Source organism: Oryzias latipes, chromosome 18 (assembly GCF_002234675.1).
Source record: "Oryzias latipes chromosome 18, ASM223467v1".
Classification (NCBI taxonomy): Eukaryota; Metazoa; Chordata; class Actinopteri; order Beloniformes; family Adrianichthyidae; genus Oryzias; species Oryzias latipes.
In genome coordinates this window covers 30223646-30242777 of record NC_019876.2, presented here as the reverse complement: position 1 = coordinate 30242777, position 19132 = coordinate 30223646, and the positions used below count along the sequence as shown (strand labels likewise).

Below are 19132 nucleotides of genomic sequence, written 5' to 3'. Positions count from 1 at the left end.
GTTTAACCCGCCCACTCTGGACTCACCTCTGTGGCGGTGCTCTGGTTGCCTCCGTTCTCCAGCAGGTATCGCACCACATCCAGGTGGTTCTCCTGAGCTGCCATGTACAGGGGAGTAAATCCATTCTGCAAAACACACATTCACCATTCATGACGGCTTCGTCTTTATGCGTGACAGTCAGAGAAGGGCTGCTGATAGAAGGAGCAGTGGGAGGAGCATAGACTCACCTGAGACTGAGCGTTGATGTCTGCGCCTCGTTTGACCAGAGTCTTCACAACCTCAGCCTGACCAGCCAGGGAGGAGATGTGCAGCGCTGTGTTTCCTTTCTGCACAGAAAGCAGGATGTCACTGAGATTCTGTCCATCAAGCAGATCCAGACTCTCATAAAACGGAAACACAAAGTAGGTCTGCAGATTAAATCACATATGTATCGTTATCACTATATCAATAAGCATATCACAAAAATGGGAAGAAATTCCAATAAATGGTTCCCTTAAATGTGCTAAAACAGTCTTATGGCAGCTTGAAGTATTTAATGAATCAAATGAATCCATTTATGCATCTGACCAATGGGATGGAGGCCTTTTATGTAGGATGCTCGCCTCCTATGGAGACAAGAGGCATTTAGAGAATAATTTAAGTTATATTGACTCTTATTTAATCTGTTGCAGTGAAATGGATTTGATGTTTTAGGTTGTGTTCATATTTGTTCATGTATCACAATTTATATTGTCAACACAATATTCATCACTTATATCACATATCACAAGTTTTCCTCACATGGTGCAGCACTACTATGAATGTGTATAATGCTGCTTCCATGTCTGTCTGCCTGCCCGCCTGCCTGTCTGTCTGTCTGCCTGCCAGCCTGTCTGTCTGTCTGTCTGTCTGTCAGTCGTTCTGCCTGCCTGTCTGTCTGTCTGTCTGCCTGTCTGTCTGTCTGTCTGTCTGTCTGCCTGTCTGTCTGACTGCCTGTCTGTCTGCCTTCCTGCCTGTCTGTCTGTCAGTCTGTCTGTCTGTCTGCCTGTCTGTCTGTCTGTCTGTCTGTCTGCCTGTCTGTCTGACTGCCTGTCTGTCTGCCTTCCTGCCTGTCTGTCTGTCAGTCTGTCTGTCTGTCTGCCTGTCTGTCTGTCTGCCTGCCTGTCTGTCTGCCTGCCTGCCTGTCTGCCTGCCTGCCTGCCTGTCTGTCTGCCTGTCTGTCTGTCTGCCCGCCTGCCTGTCTGTCTGTCTGCCTTCCTGCCTGTCTGTCTGTCTGCCCGCCTGCCTGTCTGTCTGCCTGTCTGTCTGTCTGCCCGCCCGCCTGCCTGTCTGTCTGTCTGTCAGTCTGTCTGCCTGCCTGTCTGTCTGTCTGCCTGTCTGTCTGTCTGTCTGACTGCCTGTCTGTCTGCCTTCCTGCCTGTCTGTCTGCCTTCCTGTCTGCCTGCCTGTCTGTCTGTCTGCCTGCCAGCCTGTCTGCCTGTCTGTCTGTCTGCCTGCCTGTCTGTCTGCCTGCCTGCCTGTCTGCCTGCCTGCCTGCCTGTCTGTCTGTCTGTCTGTCTGCCTGTTTGTCTGTCTGCCTGTCTGTCTGTCTGCCTGCCAGCCTGTCTGTCTGTCTGCCCGCCTGCCTGCCTGTCTGTCTGTCAGTCTGTCTGCCTGCCTGTCTGTCTGACTGCCTGTCTGTCTGCCTTCCTGCCTGTCTGTCTGCCTGCCTGTCTGTCTGTCTGCCTGTCTGTCTGTCTGCCTGCCAGCCTGTCTGTCTGTCTGCCCGCCTGCCTGCCTGTCTGTCTGTCTGTCAGTCTGTCTGCCTGCCTGTCTGTCTGACTGCCTGTCTGTCTGCCTTCCTGCCTGTCTGTCTGCCTGCCTGCCTGTCTGTCTGTCTGCCTGTCTGTCTGTCTGCCTGTCTGTCTGCCTGCCTGCCTGTCTGTCTGCCTGCCTGTCTGTCTGCCTGTCTGTCTGTCTGCCTGTTTGTCTGTCTGCCTGTCTGTCTGTCTGCCTGTCTGTCTGTCTGCCTGCCTGCCCACCTGTCTGTCTGCCTGCCAGCCTGTCTGTCTGCCTGTCTGTCTGCCTGCCTGCCTGTCTGCCTGCCTGCCTGTCTGTCTGTCTGTCTGCCTGTTTGTCTGTCTGCCTGTCTGTCTGTCTGCCTGCCAGCCTGTCTGTCTGTCTGCCCGCCTGCCTGCCTGTCTGTCTGTCAGTCTGTCTGCCTGCCTGTCTGTCTGACTGCCTGTCTGTCTGCTTTCCTGCCTGTCTGTCTGCCTGCCTGTCTGTCTGTCTGCCTGCCAGCCTGTCTGTCTGTCTGTCTGCCCGCCTGCCTGTCTGCCTGTCTGTCTGTCTGCCTGCCTGTCTGTCTGTCTGCCTGCCTGCCTGTCTGCCTGCCTGCCTGTCTGTTTGTCTGCCTGTCTGTCTGTCTGTCTGCCTGCCTGCCTGCCTGTCAGTCTGTCTGCCTGTCTGCCTGCCTGCCTGTCTGTCTGTCTGTCTGTCTGCCTGCCTGTCTGTCTGCCTACCTGTCTGTCTGCCTGTCTGTCTGTCTGTCTGCCTGCCTGCCTGTCAGTCTGTCTGCCTGTCTGTCTGTCTGTCTGTCTGCCTGCCTGTCTGTCTGCCTGCCTGCCTGTCTGTCTGCCTGTCTGTCTGTCTGTCTGCCTGTTTGTCTGTCTGCCTGTCTGTCTGTCTGCCTGTCTGTCTGTCTGCCTGCCTGCCCACCTGTCTGTCTGCCTGCCTGTCTGTCTGTTTGTCTGTCTGTCTTTATGCTTATTTGACAAACATATCAGTGAATCAGGTCTTTTTGAAGGATGGTGGTTAAGGTAAGGAGCCAGGTTTAGGTTTAATCCACTGAAGTCCAGGACTCATGATGGACAGACTCGCATGGAGAAAATGGTGTCATCTGCATATTATTGTAGATAGACAGACGTCACAGCCTGGAAAGCAGGTCAGAGCTAAAACCTTGTCATCAGGCAAACACTCCAGTCCAGGCTGTGCTGGTCCAAAGTGGTCCGAACCATGTGGTGTGTCACCAGATAAGATGAAATGTTTGTTATGGGATGGAGTGCTAGGGTAACCGTGGCAACAAAAGCTTTTGTGTCATCTAAGCACTAGCATGTGATACCGATGTTTCAGCCATTTTTTCTCTTCACTGTACATTTTTACAAACATTGGATTTTCAGATTAAAGCCACGAAACTTCATGACTTTTTCTCTGAATACATTTGTCAAACCAACGTCGTTGTAAACCCCTCTGCTGTCCATCCTGGAACACCAGCAGGAGTCGTCTCATGTTGCAGAAGCTGGACGCTTGCAGATCCGCTCCGATAAAAACGGTTTTAACGTTGAGGCGTTTTCCTTATGATGGAGGACATATTTAAAGAAAATGAGGATTGAATCTGTGTTTCTGTGTGCAAATCAATGGGAATCAGGAGCAGATGGAAAAATGCAGTTTAAAAAGCTCTCACTAACTACTAAAATAAAATGGGTGGGGCCACAGCCTCCATGCTCCGCCCCTTTCTGATCATCCACCTGCAGGTTTTTTGATTTGGCCTAAAATTTATAATCTTAATTTAAAAAAACACTGGGAACGCTTTGAAAATCAATAAAAATGTAGCTGGAGTGGGACTTAAAGCAGGAGTAGACCTTCCAGATTACTGTTGTTCTTTTCAGATGTACAGCCCCCCCACACCCCCCAGCAAACATTAGTGCTGCAACAAAAACAGCAGCAACTTCAGATCCATCCATCCGTCCACTTCTGATCCAGATTCCAGCTCAGACCAGGAGAAAAAAGACGTTCATGGATCTGTTGGTCTGCAGGTGGATGATCAGAAAGGGGCGGAGCTTGGAGATTGTAGGCTGGTGATTGTAGCAGTGACATCACAGCTACAGGCTTTTCCCAACAGCTTTACCACAAAAATACTCAGAAATGCCATTTTAATCCTAATTATCTCTATTTATTGTCCTCCATCATGAAAACAATGCCACATAAACATGTTCCAAACGCCAAAAACACCTTTTTCTTTGAAGTGGGTCAAAGAAAAACTCTTATTGTCCTGCTATCATTCATGCCAAATGAAAATCTGTTTGTCAAAAAGTCTCCAACGTCTGAAATACTGATTCTGTCCCGTCTCAAAGCACTGTGCTTTTTATTTGGTCTCACAGATAAAACCTGATTTTCTTAAGCCTGCAGGTTGACGGATCAAACAGCAAAAACAGCAATAATGACAGGATGCGGTGTTCCCGTCCCACCTTTGTGGATGAGTCCACAGGTGCTCCTCTGTCCAGCAGCTCCTGGACCAGGTCCATGTGGCCCTCTTTGGCGGCCAGATGCAGGGCATTCAGTCCATTCTGGAAGAAAAAGGAGGGAAAACGTCAGCCACGGCGTTTGGAGGGAGAACTCCTCCACGGGAGAGAAGGGTTACCTCCACCTAACCAGCCCGCCTTCTTTCTTCCATGTCTGAAACCAGCGGTCCCCAACCCCCAGGCCATGGACCGGTACCGGTCTGTGGGTCATTTGGTACCGGGCCGGACAGAAAGAATAAATAACTTCCATTACTTCCGTTTTATTTATTTTGGAATGTGAAAGATGTTTTATTTTGAAAAATCGCCTGATTCTCTGTTCCATCCGTCTGTGTCACTTCTGATGCAGGCCGAGGCGCTCTTCTCGTCACGTGATAGGATACCGCTAACATAAAACCCAGGAACTAGCAAAATGAATAAAAAACAAACGTCTTTGGAAGGTTCTCGGAGTCCTACTTAAAACACGGATTTATTCCAACGGGAGATTCCCACGCACCAAGCCCCCTCTGCATCATACGCGGCGACCGGCTCTAATGAGGCAATGAAGCCTCAAAACTGCTTCGCCACTTGGAGACTAAGCACCCTGCATCAAAAGACAAACCTTTGGAGTATTCTGAAAGAAAAAAGAGTGAAGAAGAAGACTGACAGTCGGGCTCGTCATGCACTTTGTATTTGCAGTGTATCTTATTTTGAAGGCATGTTTAAACGTTACCATAGCAACAGAGTGTTGCGGGCAGAGAAGATGTTGCTCATGTCATATCATGCAGGTCATGTATTATTTTGCTGTATTTTAGTCTCGGTCACGTAAACGTTGGGTCTGCTGTCGGGGCTGGCAGCACAGGGAATTGTGGGATACAATCCCCTTTGCCTGCTTTGGTCCAAATTGGGTTGAACACGGGTGTTTCTTTCTTTTTGCCGACGGGTCCTTTCCTCTGACAGTCGTGTTGTTTCACCCTTAGTTATTTCTTCCTGTTGTGTTTACGTCTTTTTAGCACCATCAGTGGGGAGGGGGGGGCGGTGATGACACCTGTGCGATGGACAATGTCATGTGCGTTAAAATGAACAGTCAAAGACCATCCAAACACGCCTCTCTGCCTCCTTCATGGCGTTGCTACAGCATTATTCCTCCAAGGCCGCTCCGGGTGACGTTAGCCTGACGTCGGACGGAGCAGCATGGAACCGCCGTCTGAAACCCCAGAACCTGAACTGCAGCTATCAAAGCAGGCGTTGACACTGAGCCCAGTCCTGCAGACGTGGAGCGTACATTTACTAGGAAGAAAGGTATAAATAGCTGCGTGAGTTTGTCGTCTGTTTATCAAAGTGTCAGCTTCCTTTTCCTGGCAGCCGTTTGCTCAGCAGTAAACAGAATGAAAGGCCTTAGACATGCATGAATGTCACGGAGAACAAACAGGTAAATAAAAGGAAGGACGTATCCAGGAAGGTGTGTTTTTAGTCACACCTCCATTCTATATCATTAGTAGCAAAGCATGAGTGAAGACAACAGTATCTAGTCTGAGAAGTTACAGCTGTAGAGAGAATAGAGCTAAAAAACAGATTGAAGCATAGAAGTGGTTCATATATTTGCAAAATGTTCTTTTGAATAGTTCTGTCAGAAGCCTTCTGGGTCTCAGGTATAATTAGAACACGAATAGTTCCACACAGCTGCTACACAATTATTGTGCAACTTGGGCTCCTTCTTATTCAACCTCCTCTCTGCTGGTGTCAATTCACATCACAACCATGAGGACAGACTATCCCTGACCTGTGAGACCGCTAAGCATTCTGGGAGTATATGAGCTGGAGCTGTGACTGTGACTGGCCTCTTCTTTGTTGAATGACACTGAGCGTTTCTGAAAATAACGGTTATTTTTTAACAAATAGCAAATGAAGCTATAGAAATTCTCCGTTTCTTGCATTTGCTCCTCTCCTGACTGATGTCTTTCTTTCCTCCCCCTCCCTCTGTTTCCACCTGAAAGCAGCAGATGAAGGAACAGAGACTAGAGCCCAGAATAGTTTAGGTTTGAAGGCGTCAGATCAGAGTTGACATCAGTCCTGAACGTTAGCTGTTAGCTTCAGAACAGTCAGAACTAAGCTGATTGTTCACTGGGCTGCTGGTTCCGACTGTTTCCAGGACCGTCTCGGCCCGTCGGGTTACACCGTACCACTGACTGGAGTCCTGTTGACCTGGAGGTGACTATAGGCACGACCTAAAGAAAGAAATGTGGGCGTGGCCCAGACAGGAACTGAGAAAACGTGATGGGAGCTTCCTGGAAGGCTGTTAGACACTCACTTTCTATCAAAGGAACCCAACCAGGACCTGGGGCCTCATTTCTAAAGGTTGCGTACGCACAATAGAAGGCGTACGCAACTCTCTACGCAATAGTTGAGATTTATAAAAAGCAAACTTGAGGGGAAAATGTGCGGTCCTTCACGCTCTGACCCAGGCGTACGCACAAAAACGGGTGAAATGAGAAACGGCGACGCCGTCGGCAGATGGAAGAAACACGTGAAAGTGAAAATGACAATCCTGCCTCTCAGAAATAACATGAAGACTTCACAAAGCAAGTCTGACAATTAACAGCTACACCAACACCCTTTTGATCGATCAGCAGTGAAAAAAAAATCAAACGAAAATTACAACAGAAATTCAAATGAACACTTATTTGGAAAAGGAAAAGTGAAATATGTTCTGCAATATTGGCATGTTGTGCAATTCATCCTCATAAATAATATATTTAACAGAACGAAATAATGTACAAAACTGATATTCTCGTCAATGTGTCCGTCTGGAGGAGCAGATATAGGTGCAGACAGACAGACAGATGGATAGATAGAGAGATGCATTAATTGTCCACTGGGGAAAGTTGTTTACATAGTAAAACATTTCTTCATAAGCTACAGAATTATGGTATTCATGCATATGCCTTTAGTTTGTTTTATTTTTGATAAAACAATGTATGGCGTATGTCTCAACCATTCAGAAAGCAACAAGAAATTACATTTGCTGATCAATTTCCCATTTCCACGTGGATTATTACCGACATCTGTAGCTTGTCAGATGTAATTAAATGGAGGGAAATAAAATGCCCCATCACAATGCGTAATGACGCACAATGGCTGATCTTGCGCTCTTAGAAGATGTGGCAAATGGAAGAAATGGGAGTGAACGCATCTTTAGACAGCAAGAAGACTTGTTGGCAAACGAGGACGAGTGGCTTATGAGCCGGTTCCGACTTCCTCTGCGGGCTTTTGGGGGTGTGTCACCCGGTGCATCTGGCGCGTCGGCGTCCCCCTGCGCCTCAGTCACCACTCCACTTAAAAGGGATTCCCCAATTATTGCCGCCAGTCTCTCATCAGGAGGGGTCAGCTCCGGTGCCCCCCCCCGTTGCAGAGACACTCTGGCGATGGAGCGCCAGAGGTTTTCTTTTGTCTCGACTTTGATGTCCGACCTTTTCTTTTTTATTTCGGCCACGGTCCGAGGTTGTGAGGCTACAGCATTTACGGCGTCTGCCACCGTTTGTCGCTCACGTGCCTTTTTGGCATTAGTAATGCCCACACTGTGACCTCCAAACAACATTATTCTCCTCTTTTCCACCTCGCCAACGATAACTTCTACTTCACATTGAGTGAAGTTACGTTTTTTTTGATTTTCTCTCCGTGTTTGGCATGGTTTCTCAATCAATGAATATTCATTTGTGGGTGTTTCACGGACTATTTATGGGCAACTATGGGCGTGTCATGAAGCCGCAAAAGCTGCGCTGCATTTAGAATTGGTTGTGATTTATAAAGGGAAAGATGCGTAGGATGTGCGTGCGCACGGTTTTATAACTCCGAATATTTCTGTGCGTACGCACGTCCTCTGTTTCATCCGTACGCCACTTCTGACGCAAATACTACGCAAAGTTTTAGAAATGAGGCCCCTGGTCATGAGGATTACGTTTCTAAGGCATTTGAATAACAAACGTTTTCTTCCATAGACGGTCAACTCGTCAGTTTGGGTTTCCAAAAACTGTTTGAACTCGTGAATTAGAGTTTACAAATTTTGAAAACCAGATTTTAAGGACTCAACAGTTTCTAATTCATTATTTTGACCCCATTTTGTGAGATTATATTTACTATTATTTCTTTTTTGTTTGTTTTCGTTCCCATCTAGTCAACAATTATTGGGCCCAATGTGTTCTTGTCCTAAAAATCTGTATCTGTAGTTCAGGTGATCAATGTGGAGGCTGTGCAGCCGCTGCGCCTGCGTGCAGCCGCTGCGCCTGCGTGCAGCCGCTGCGCCTGCGTGCAGCCGCTGCGCCTGCGTGCAGCCGCTGCGCCTGCGTGCAGCCGCTGCGCCTGCGTGCAGCCGCTGCGCCTGCGTGCAGCCGCTGCGCCTGCGTGCAGCCAGCTGCACAGACGCAGATGGAGTCTCTTCTTGGTGCCCTGAATGCCTGCGTGCAGCCGCTGCGCCTGCGTGCAGCCGCTGCGCCTGCGTGCAGCCGCTGCGCCTGCGTGCAGCCGCTGCGCCTGCGTGCAGCCGCTGCGCCTGCGTGCAGCCGCTGCGCCTGCGTGCAGCCGCTGCGCCTGCGTGCAGCCAGCTGCACAGACGCAGATGGAGTCTCTTCTTGGTGCCCTGAATGCTCTGCTGTGGGTGGAGTCATTGCGTTGGTTGTTACAGGTCGTTACACATCACCTGGAGTGAAAGTCACGTGTTGAACGTGATCTACACCACGAACCTGGTTGCAGGTGCTGATGTCCACGCCCCCTTTAAGGTATTCCAAAACCTTGTCAATGTTCCCAGCTCTGGCCGCTCTCAGGAAACTGGTGTTACTGTCCGACTGTGGAAGACAGAAGAGAAACATGCTTAGGACGTCTGCCACCGTGTGGACAGCACCTCTGCAGAAATCCTCATTTTGCTCACTGAGACACATTTTCCACAGGTTCTCAAATCGTGTTCTTCATTTCAGTGTTGATTTAAATGATGGACATGTGCTCAGGCGCCACGCTTTGCTGATGCTGTTAAACACGTCAGACGGTGTGTCCTCTGGGACTGCTGTGCACACTGGATGGGTTACTACACAGAAGCCCAAACCATCAGCCCTCCACCCCCATGCTTAGCCTTGTGTATGAGCTATTAGTTTAATTATGAAATGTTGAAATCAGCTTTTCTGAGCTTTGAGTGAACTTTAGCCGTAGCTGAAACACATTCAGTCCTTTAATGAATAATGTAAACTCCGTCACAGAAGAAGAAATCTGGACTGTTGGAAGAAACAAAGAACTTGTTCTGTCAAGTCTGTTCTTATCCTTTTCTCTACATTCTTTCTTGTGTTTTTATTTTGCTTGGAACTTTTTTCATGTGATAAAAATATTGAATACGTTTCATTCATTGTTAAAAGGTTGAAAAAAAAACATACAGACCCTTTTCAAAAAAGAGAATATCAAGAAAAAGTGTATATATTTTCACAATTCATTCAATTTCTGCAAACTGAATATAAAGTCAGAACACCCTGATAAAGCCCCCCCTCTGATGAAAATCCTGATTTTGAGTTTTTGACAAGTACTTATGATTATCATTTATCTTATGAAAGATACAAATGTAATAAGAATTCATTTTAGTTTATGCATTTCTGAGTTCTTCTCCTTTTAAGTAGCTGTCAATCAAACAAAGACGCTCAGTTTGAATGAATGAGCTGTTGTGACTTTGGGTGTGTCTCAGAAAGAGTCTGGTGATACGATACGGATCCTGATACTGAACCACAACACATTTTCTTTGATTTTTTTAATATGACTTAGAAAAAAAACTACCTAAATTAGGCCTGCACAATATACCGCAAATTTATCGTTATCGCAATATCCAGCTCTGCAATATGCATATCGCAAAAGACGGCGAATATCGCAATAAATCGCAAACCCAAAATGTGTTAAAACAATCTTCTAGCAGCTTGAAGCATTTAACGAATCAAATAAATCCCTTTATGCTTTGACCAATCAGATGGACGCCTTCCCATTGTTGACCAATCAGATGGAGGCCTATTATGTTAACCCTGGTCCTGAAGAGCCTCAACCCTGCCTGTTTTCCAGCTCTCCTTAACCAGCTTGCTGTTGATTGGCTGACTCAAGTGATTTCACATCCTGATTGACTGAACACACCTGATTTTGGTTGTCATTATCGAGCAGTCTAGGGAGAACTGGAAAACAGACAGGGTTGAGGCTCTTGAGGACCAGGGTTAGCCACCCTGACGTTTGTCCCCCATGTCGATGAGGGTCATTTGGAGTATAATTTTAAACTGTTGCAATGAAATGGGAATGATGTTTTTGTTTATTTTTCTATTTGTTTATTTACTGCAAATTTATCGTTATCGCAATATTGATCACTAATATCGCATATCGCAAGTTTTCCTCATATCGTGCAGCCCTAACCTAAATATTCATACGTCTTTTATGGTAATAAAATGGTAAATGTATTTTATTTAATGATCACAGTGTGAAGCACTGCAACTGTATCTCATACATGAGCTGCTTTAACCCAAATCCATAGTGCTTTTATTTTGGTAACCTAAACATAGAAAGGGAACAGTCAACATTGTCAGATTTCCACAAAAAAATATTTTCCAGTATAAATAAACAGAATGAATGTTTCTTAACCACGAAGGTTCTGAAAGTCTGATAGAGGAAAAAAAGTTCTGTTTATTTCCAACATTAATGTAGATTCTCCAGAACTTTTAAACGGTTCAGGAGTCTGAACGGTGCTTCAGAAATACAGAAAAAAAACACCAATTCTTTCCAGAAACGTTAAAGTGATGATGATGAGGCAGCCTGACAGGATGAAGAGCTTCAATGTGGCTCAGATGCTTCGTGTCAATGACCGTCTGCTCTGCAGCTGCAGCTCCTCTTTCTCACATGTGGAAGTAAACACGGATTTCACCGCTCATCGCCACGGCGATGGCCTTAATTCAGTGTGTTGGACACATCACTCTGATCCATCAGAACCAGAATCTATTGCTGGGAGGTTCTGCAGAACTTTGACCCGCTTTGCAGACGGCATTATGTCTCCGTGCATCAGCCGCTGTGCAGCTGCAGAGCTTCACTGGTTCTGATCTGAGCTACAAAGAACCAGAATCCGTATTTTGATGTGATTCTGGCAGCAACACGGAACAGAGTTTCTGTTCAGGACCATCCAAGTAAAAACTAGTTCATGTCTCAGAAAAACAGAACCAGCTGCTTCTGGCTGCATCTTGTTGTTTAGTGCGTGTAGAGCTGCTCAAAGAGGCTCCATGTTCTCTGCTGCCAACTAGTGGTTGGAGGTTGAAGTGGAAAACAAGAGTCAGACGCTGAAGGACGCTCAGAAATAATTCAATAAATATCATCCCTGCAGCATTTGGAATCCACACAAGTATCACCAAATGAACTATCGTGATATATCACAGAATATTGTTTTCCTACACCTCTACTGGTGACACCACAACGACCCAGGAGAGCATTGCACAACCTCCTCCTGAACATTTGTTCCTCCATCAGACTTTCTGTGGATCTGCTCGGACACAGCGCTCTGGGACAGCCGGCCTCCTCAGCGAGGAGCTTCAGTGGTCTACCCAGACTCTGGAGGGGGTCCATGATGGTCTTCTGGACAGAGTCTGAAGTCTTCTTCATTTTAACCAAACTGAACCAGGTTCATGACATGTGGGGAAGCTGTGCTCAGAGTCTAGCAGATGATTAGTCGCTGAAACTGTTTCTAACATGCAGATTTCTCCAGAGTTTGATACATTTCTGTCACATTTATTTCAAAACAAACAAATGCTGACACAGTGTTACATTAAATACACTTAAATATCAAAATGAAACAAACATTTGCTGTCTGATGACTTTCATTCAGGCCCGACCTGCTCATGCATTGAGTTTTAGAGGACGTGTCTGTTTGAGGACGCTGCAGTTTGTTTGCAGCTACAGATGTGAGGAGGCAGAATGAGTCAGCAGCTTTTCTCCACTAACTCTCAGTCTGCTCCTTCAAAGCTTCACGCTCTGTGGAAAAACAGTGCAATTCCTATTTTACTGCAGTAAAGCTCCCTGTGTGGAAACGTCCAGAATTCCTGTAATGTCACCAGCCAAAGGTTTTCTCACCTCATCCAGGACATGTGATGTTGTACCTGAGCTTTAAAAACCCTGGTTGATACATTTCAGATTATTCAATATAATAAAAGTTCAAAAAATGTAAAAATTAAAGTAGAGATGTAAAATACTTTACAAAAAAAGACACATTTGTGAACTTTATTGTCAGGACTTTTTTTTTCAGGACAAAGCTGGATTTTTGTTGAGCTCATGTGTTAGAGAATGATTGGAGGAAAGCTTTGAGCACTGATGCTGCAGCGCTGGAGTCAGCTCCACACGGACACAAACAGCTGACCTGCAGTCAGGTGTGGAGAGCTGCAGTCAGCTGCAGAGAGATGCAAGTCAGCTGCAGAGAGCTGCAGTCAGCTGCAGAGAGCTGCAGTCAGCTGCAGAGAGCTGCAGTCAGCTGCAGTCAGCTGCAGAGAGCTGCAGTCAGCTACAGAGAGCTGCAGTCAGCTGCAGAGAGCTGCAGTCAGCTGCAGCGAGCTGCAGTCAGCTGCAGAGAGCTGCAGTCAGCTGCAGTCAGCTGCAGAGAGCGTCAGTCAGCTGCAGAGAGCTGCAGTCAGCTGCAGAGAGCTGCAGTCAGCTGCAGAGAGCTGCAGTCAGCTGCAGAGAGCTGCAGTCAGCTGCAGAGAGCTACACTGCATCCCACGCGGCAACACAGACTGATGATGCTGCAGATGCACAGAGGTTCAAACACTTGATGTTTTTCAGAGCATCCTACTCTGAGCTAATAAACTTTACCAGTTCAATAATAAAATTACAAAATGATTTGCATGCATATACAGAATAAATGGTTTTGTTTGTTCACTTTTTTCCAGTCACTGAGAGGAATAAAACCTGAAAACAAAGTAAACACGCATTCCCAATAAATCACTCTGAGAGAGACGATGGCTCAGGAAAAGCCTGCTATAACGTAAACGCCACTTCACACCACAACCACGTATGTTTAGTGCATGTGTCACGGATGTAAGCTGGTCAGACGTGAATTTACGTGGAAAAAGTGAGAAAGTTGTGGTCTTTAGGTGAAATGTTCACAGATGTGTCAGGAATGAACCACATTAAAACCACAGAAGAAGTAGGAATAAACACGCTAAGAACACGTAAACCAACGTAGAACACGAACCGTGTGATTATTGTGATGTTTATCTGTAATTCATCAGTGATTCATGCATCAATGATGTCATCTGAACGTGATCTGTGCGCCGTATACGTGATCTAAAAGTTACACATCAGTGGTTCATGCATGAAAAGTCTGTTAGACAAACGTGGAACGCTCCTGGAAAGACACACATTTCTGGATGAATCTCACAAAAATGTAAGATTGACGTAATAATTGTGTATAAACTACATAAAATACACATAAACTGCATAATCCTAAACCGACCAAAAGGTCTGAACATTTCTAAACTGAATTCACGTAAAGACTCGTCGGCTGAAACCCTCAACAGACGTCTGAGCACATTGACAAACACAAGAAACACGTATGAATGACGTAGATCACGCATGGATCACGGATGACCGACATTTCATACGTGAAAAACGTTCGTAGCTGCTGTGAGACACGACCTTCTGACATAACTAGAGTAGTGTTCCAGTTTTCCTTTAGGAATGTTCAGACATCCTGCTTTGTGTCAAATTCTGCTTTGATTTTTCAAAAGTCAGACTAAATATTTATTTTCATGGAGAAAAGGCTTAGAATAAAAGATGTTTGTGTTCTTCTCAACAGCCTCATCACAACCTCACCTCACCTTTACCGCCGCAGACTGACATTACGCAAGACTTCGCCCTCCCCATCATTCAGCTTGCTGGTTGCTATGGCAACACCTTCAGCAGCAGGAGCCTCAGACAACTGACCGCATTCACTGGGAGAAGGTTTCCCTCCATAGAGGAGAAACAGCATTCAGAAGTCCAGAGAGACCACGTCTGACCCCAAACGCAAAACAGGGATTCCCTAAAAAGGACCTGACTTTGGGAGAAACAATAAGCAGAACTAAAGAAGGATCTGGCACAAGTCCCCCCCCTTCCTGAGTTCCTGCTGGTCTCTTCCTGCGTTCAGAATGAGACGTCCAGCACGCTGAAGGCGGCCCCTCCCTTCAGACACGCTGCCCATGTCGGCCTTGCTGACAGCTCCACGCTTCGTCAATCATGCAAAGCCTTCACCTAGATGAGCGAGGGCTGGCCCCTCCCACCAGCAAGGACCGCCCTCTCAGGAGGTTACCATGACAACAAGGCTTTCTGCATGTCCGTAAAAATATACCAACACTTTGCACGGATGCCTTTGAGCGAACCGTGCAGCAAATGCAGCCCCCTACCTCACAATGGCAGCCAGGCAAACCATCAGAGATACACCGCACCAACCTCCCGTTACACAAACACAACACAACACAACAGGGACAAAAAGGCTGATGCTGCTGGGACAGCACAGACAGAAAGAGGCTGCAGAAGTTACAGACAGCAGCACAAACTCTGTTAGAACGGCACTTTTCAGGCTTACACTGAAGGTCATTCCTAAGGTCACGGCCTCTTCACAGCTTCTCTGATGACAAATCTGTTCTTTTTTTTTTTTTTTTTTACTTGTCCTATCCAACAGCTAGGCAAACAGATGAGAGCTGAGGGCCTCTTGTGTTGGACATATTTTATTTTAACAAGAGGGGTTATTCATCTTCAGACAAACCAAAGGTATGTCTGAATAAACCCCTTTTGTAATTGAGGCCAAAATTTATTAATTTCAATCATGTTTGAAAATCTTTGGTGTTGGACCGGACGGAAAAGGAAAGAGGGGAAGAAGAGAGAGGGATGTTAGAGACGGGGGGGGGGTAGGAGGGTGATAATAGGAGGGGAAGGGGGGTAAGACCATGAAGCAGCATAGAGCAGACAGGTTTACTGGTTGTTTATCGTTACGGTACGGTTCAAATGTAGTACAAAAAGGGCGGGGCCTGTTCACACACACTCAAATATTATCAACACACCTGCTAGCCGCAAAAATGTCCACATGTCAACATGCACACAAAACAGATAGTGTTCACGAACGCATACCTATGCCTTTAAACCAACTAGTGTGAAATCTTTCATTCATTCAATCATGCAAACTATTAGTGCAAAGGTGAGCTAACACCTGTGCTCAGGTGAGTGTTTATGTTCTTCTAAAATGGATGGTGGAATGTGAAAAGAAGGAGGAGGAGCGCCCAGCCACCCCCACACCCATACCCCCGCCGCAGCAGCAGCGGCAGCCGGAATTCCCCCAACGCCACACGGGAACAGGCAGGGAACAACCGCCCCCCGGGCGACCAAGACCGCCACCCAGGCCAGGGCCAGCAGGACCGCCGCGAGGCCCCCAGAGCCAGAGAGCAGGGAGGCGCAGAGGGAAAGAGAGCGCCGCCCCAGCCCAGCCAGGAAAGCAGCCCCCCGCCGCGCCGGAAGAGCCCAACGCAGGGCCCCACCGGAGAGGGACGCCCACAGCCCCAGACGAGCACCCCACCACCACCCAGGAGTTCCGGGCATCCCCCCGCCCCGACCCCAGGTACGAGCCAGGACCCCCCAAGGGAGACCCGCTCCGCACTCCAGGCAGCCACCCACCCGGCCCACGGTTGGTCCAGGTAGGAGTAAGGCAGGGGCCCGCCGCCCCCGCCCAGGAGGGGGGAACCCCGGGGAAAAAAGGGCGGCCCACAAGGGATGTTATAAATATGGCCCGACCAGGCTCGGCCATGTTGGAAGTTTGGCGGGGCCCAGCGCCCAGGGGCAAGGACCAGGACCCACCCCCCAGGGACACGAACACCCCCGGCTCAGGTGTAATATGAACCCCCCCACCATGCGGAGAGAGCACCGCCGGGCCCAGGGAGCCGGCACCCAAGGGACACGTCCGCCATCGCCAAGGGGCCCGCACCCCCCACCAGGGAAGGGGTAGGGGACAGATAGACCCAGGTCCCACCTTCCTTGTAAAATGTGTGTGCGTGTATGGGTGTTTGAGAGGGTGTTTGTGTGCATGTGTTTGTGTTTATGTTTGAATGTAAATATTGAAGGGGGAGGGGTGTGTGTACTAAGGGGGGTGCAGTTAAAATTGGCGAGTAGGGCACTAAGGGGACATCTCCTGATTACTCACAGTGATGTCCCCTCACCCTCCACACCAAGGGGCCCTAAATGTCTAAGGTGCGGTTAAAATTGGCGGGTAGGGTGCCAGGAGGACATCTGCTGCTTGCTTGCAGTGATGTCCAAGCACCCCCCCTACCAAGGACCCTACATGTCTAAGGTGCAAATAAAACCGAAAGAGGGGGGGCCCACTCCATACGGCAACCATAGGAGGGGGGCCACTCCCAAGTAGCCCCCCCCCAAGGCGCATCGCAGGCTAGACCCCCCACCCCCTCACCCTAATATGAGGTTATATAAGGAAGGGGGTAAGTTGGGGACAGCTGGTAAACTGTCCCCCGGTGGTCAAACAGCCGTCCCCCAGCCCACCCCCAGCAAAGGGGCCAGGGCCACCCAGCCCAGGGGCCCACCCCCGGAGGCGCCGACACCCCAGGCCCGGCACCACCCACCCCACACAGAGAGAGAGGAGCCAAATCTGTTCTTTACTTTTTCTGCAACTACAAAAAAACAACTTCAAAGAGTTCAAACATGATGCTTTATCTAAAAAAATTAACTAATCCAGGCATAAACTCACAGTTAAGTCTGTGAGTTTATGCTAACATTGAAACCAGTCCAGATCTGAAATGTCATCTGAAACATGGAGCTGCAGACAGCCGCAGGGCTGGCCTTAGCCTTCACAGAGCCCTAAACGCCCCACAGCTGACTTTACTGCCCCACACGGGCAGCAGGGAGGCGTGTGCGCTCAGACACACAACCACATGTCCCACCGGCTTCTCCATGAAGGCTCACATGACCCCCCCCACTGCTGGTCTCAGTTCCTCACAGCTCATCCAGAAGACAGAACTATTTTTATCACTAAAGTATTTCCAGCAGATCCAGATCTGTTAGGCTGTGCCGGAACCAGAACTGCCTTCAGGAGGGTCTTACCAGCATCTCAGCAGGAACATGCTCCTCACAGAAGTACTGTGGCGGTGCGTTCTGGTCCTGGTTGAACCGGTTCCCCGCCATCTTCAGGCCTGCCTCAGAGCCACACACCGCACACGTGGCCGTGTTGCCCATGGTGCAGGACGCTGTCCCATCAGAGCCAGTCTAAGAGGCTTCAGAATATCCAGCTCCTAATCCTCTGAGTCTCCGTCTAAAACCCCCAACAAACCTCCCCCAGCCCCCCGCCGCTAAAGCACCGGCGGACTACCCGTCTGTGGTTCTACCCTGACCAGCAGCAGTAGGGCTAATTTCAGCGCCTTGACTGCTGACAAATACCCCCCGCCCCCCACTACCTCCCTATCCAGCTATTTTCATACCACCAGCCCAGTTATGCATGTAGAGGGAGAGGGTGGTCGGCACGGGGGGGGGGGGGGGGGGGGGGGGGTACGAGGGGCGGAGGTGGCATCACCGACACCCTACACGACTTCCTGAAGCGTGACGCTGACGCGCCGTGTCATCTGAAGCTGCTGCTCCATTCCAGAACCCCCCAGGGGCAGAAGTCCAAGGAGCCAGAAGGGGAGACAATCAATGCAGTGAAGGTTTACGGGGACGCAGAGGCAAATCCACAGATTCTGTGAGCAAAACGACCTTTGAAAGGGCTGAAGGTCATCCACAGCAAGGTCAACCAATGAAGTTCTGCTGGGTGTTTGCTACATCACCCTGAAGCATGCTGGGATTGAACAAGTGTGGTAAACAACAGAAACATCAGTGAAGCAGCGGGGGGGGCATTCCTGTCAGTCACCAGACGTTGCATCACGGCAGCTTAATGGCAGCAGGCGTGGAGTTTGGCTGAAGCACATTAGCGTCAGCCTGTAGCCCACAGCAGGCCGGCATCGACCCTGTGGACTGAACGCGACCTTTGCTGACCTTTTCCCCACTGATGCCTGGGTTTGGACACCTAACAGGAGGCCAATAAACGAGGCCTTTAGGGCATCCGGACGGGGTGTGTGTGTGTGTGTGAGTGTTTTATCTGTTTCCGAAGTGTTCCTTGAGGTCTTTTGATGATGAAGATGATGATGATGATGAAGATGATGCCGTTTTAGGCTAAATCAAAAACCTGTCATCTTTCTGCAGAGCAGCAGGAGTTTGTCAGATATTTGTCTCTGAGTTCTGGGCGGGTCTTTTGGCGTGGAAGTAAACCTACACTGATTTCCCATCATGCCTTTGTTTCCATTCTCCCACTAGCTTACAGCCCCTCATAGCCCCAGCCTAACATTAGTGGTCCAACAAAACCAGCAGCAGCATCAGATCCATCTGTCCATCCGTCCAGTTCTGATCCAGATTCCCGCTCAGACCTTCATGGACCTGTTGGTCTGCAGGTGGAGGATCAGAAAGGGGCGGAGCTGGTTAGGGACAGTGGTTGTCTCACAAACCTGACCTTTTTCAAAACGCAGGTCTTTGTCTGCTCCTGATTCATCCTGATTTGAACAAAGAGAAATGCAGATTTAATCCTAAATTCTTTAACAAAAGTCATCAGAAAAATGGCAGAAGAACTCGTTCAAAACACCAAACAGGATTATCGTTGGGGCGGGGCTTTAAACATGGACCTGTCTCTGATAGCTCCCCTTCAACGTTAGCCATCTTCCCTGCTTAAGGACCCAGCTTCAGGGCTGCACTGTGGGGCAGTGGTCAGCACTCTTGCCTCACAGCCAGAAGGTCCTGGTTCAAATCCCAGCAGGGACCTTTGAGTGGAGTTTGCAAAACTGGTGGAGCACCTC

At 48.4% G+C, this 19132-nt stretch overlaps 1 protein-coding gene across 31 annotated transcripts in view; it reads right to left on the bottom strand.

Moving 5' to 3' along the window:
- Positions 1-19132, bottom strand: part of ank2 (ankyrin 2) — a 182276-nt gene that overhangs the window by 72840 nt on the left and 90304 nt on the right. For 10 of the 31 annotated variants that reach the window (XM_023949059.1, XM_023949060.1, XM_023949053.1 and 7 more), the window contains exons 1-5: positions 17358-17651; positions 8975-9076; positions 4206-4304; positions 228-326; positions 27-125 (exon numbers count right to left, since the gene is read on the bottom strand). In XM_023949059.1, coding sequence (XP_023804827.1) covers positions 27-125; positions 228-326; positions 4206-4304; positions 8975-9076; positions 17358-17489 — 531 coding nt within the window. In that variant the 5' untranslated portion in view covers positions 17490-17651. Of the gene's footprint in view, positions 1-26; positions 126-227; positions 327-4205; positions 4305-8974; positions 9077-17357; positions 17661-19132 lie in introns of those variants that run through there. The other 21 variants (XM_023949044.1, XM_023949050.1, XM_023949049.1 and 18 more) reach the window with 8 other exon arrangements.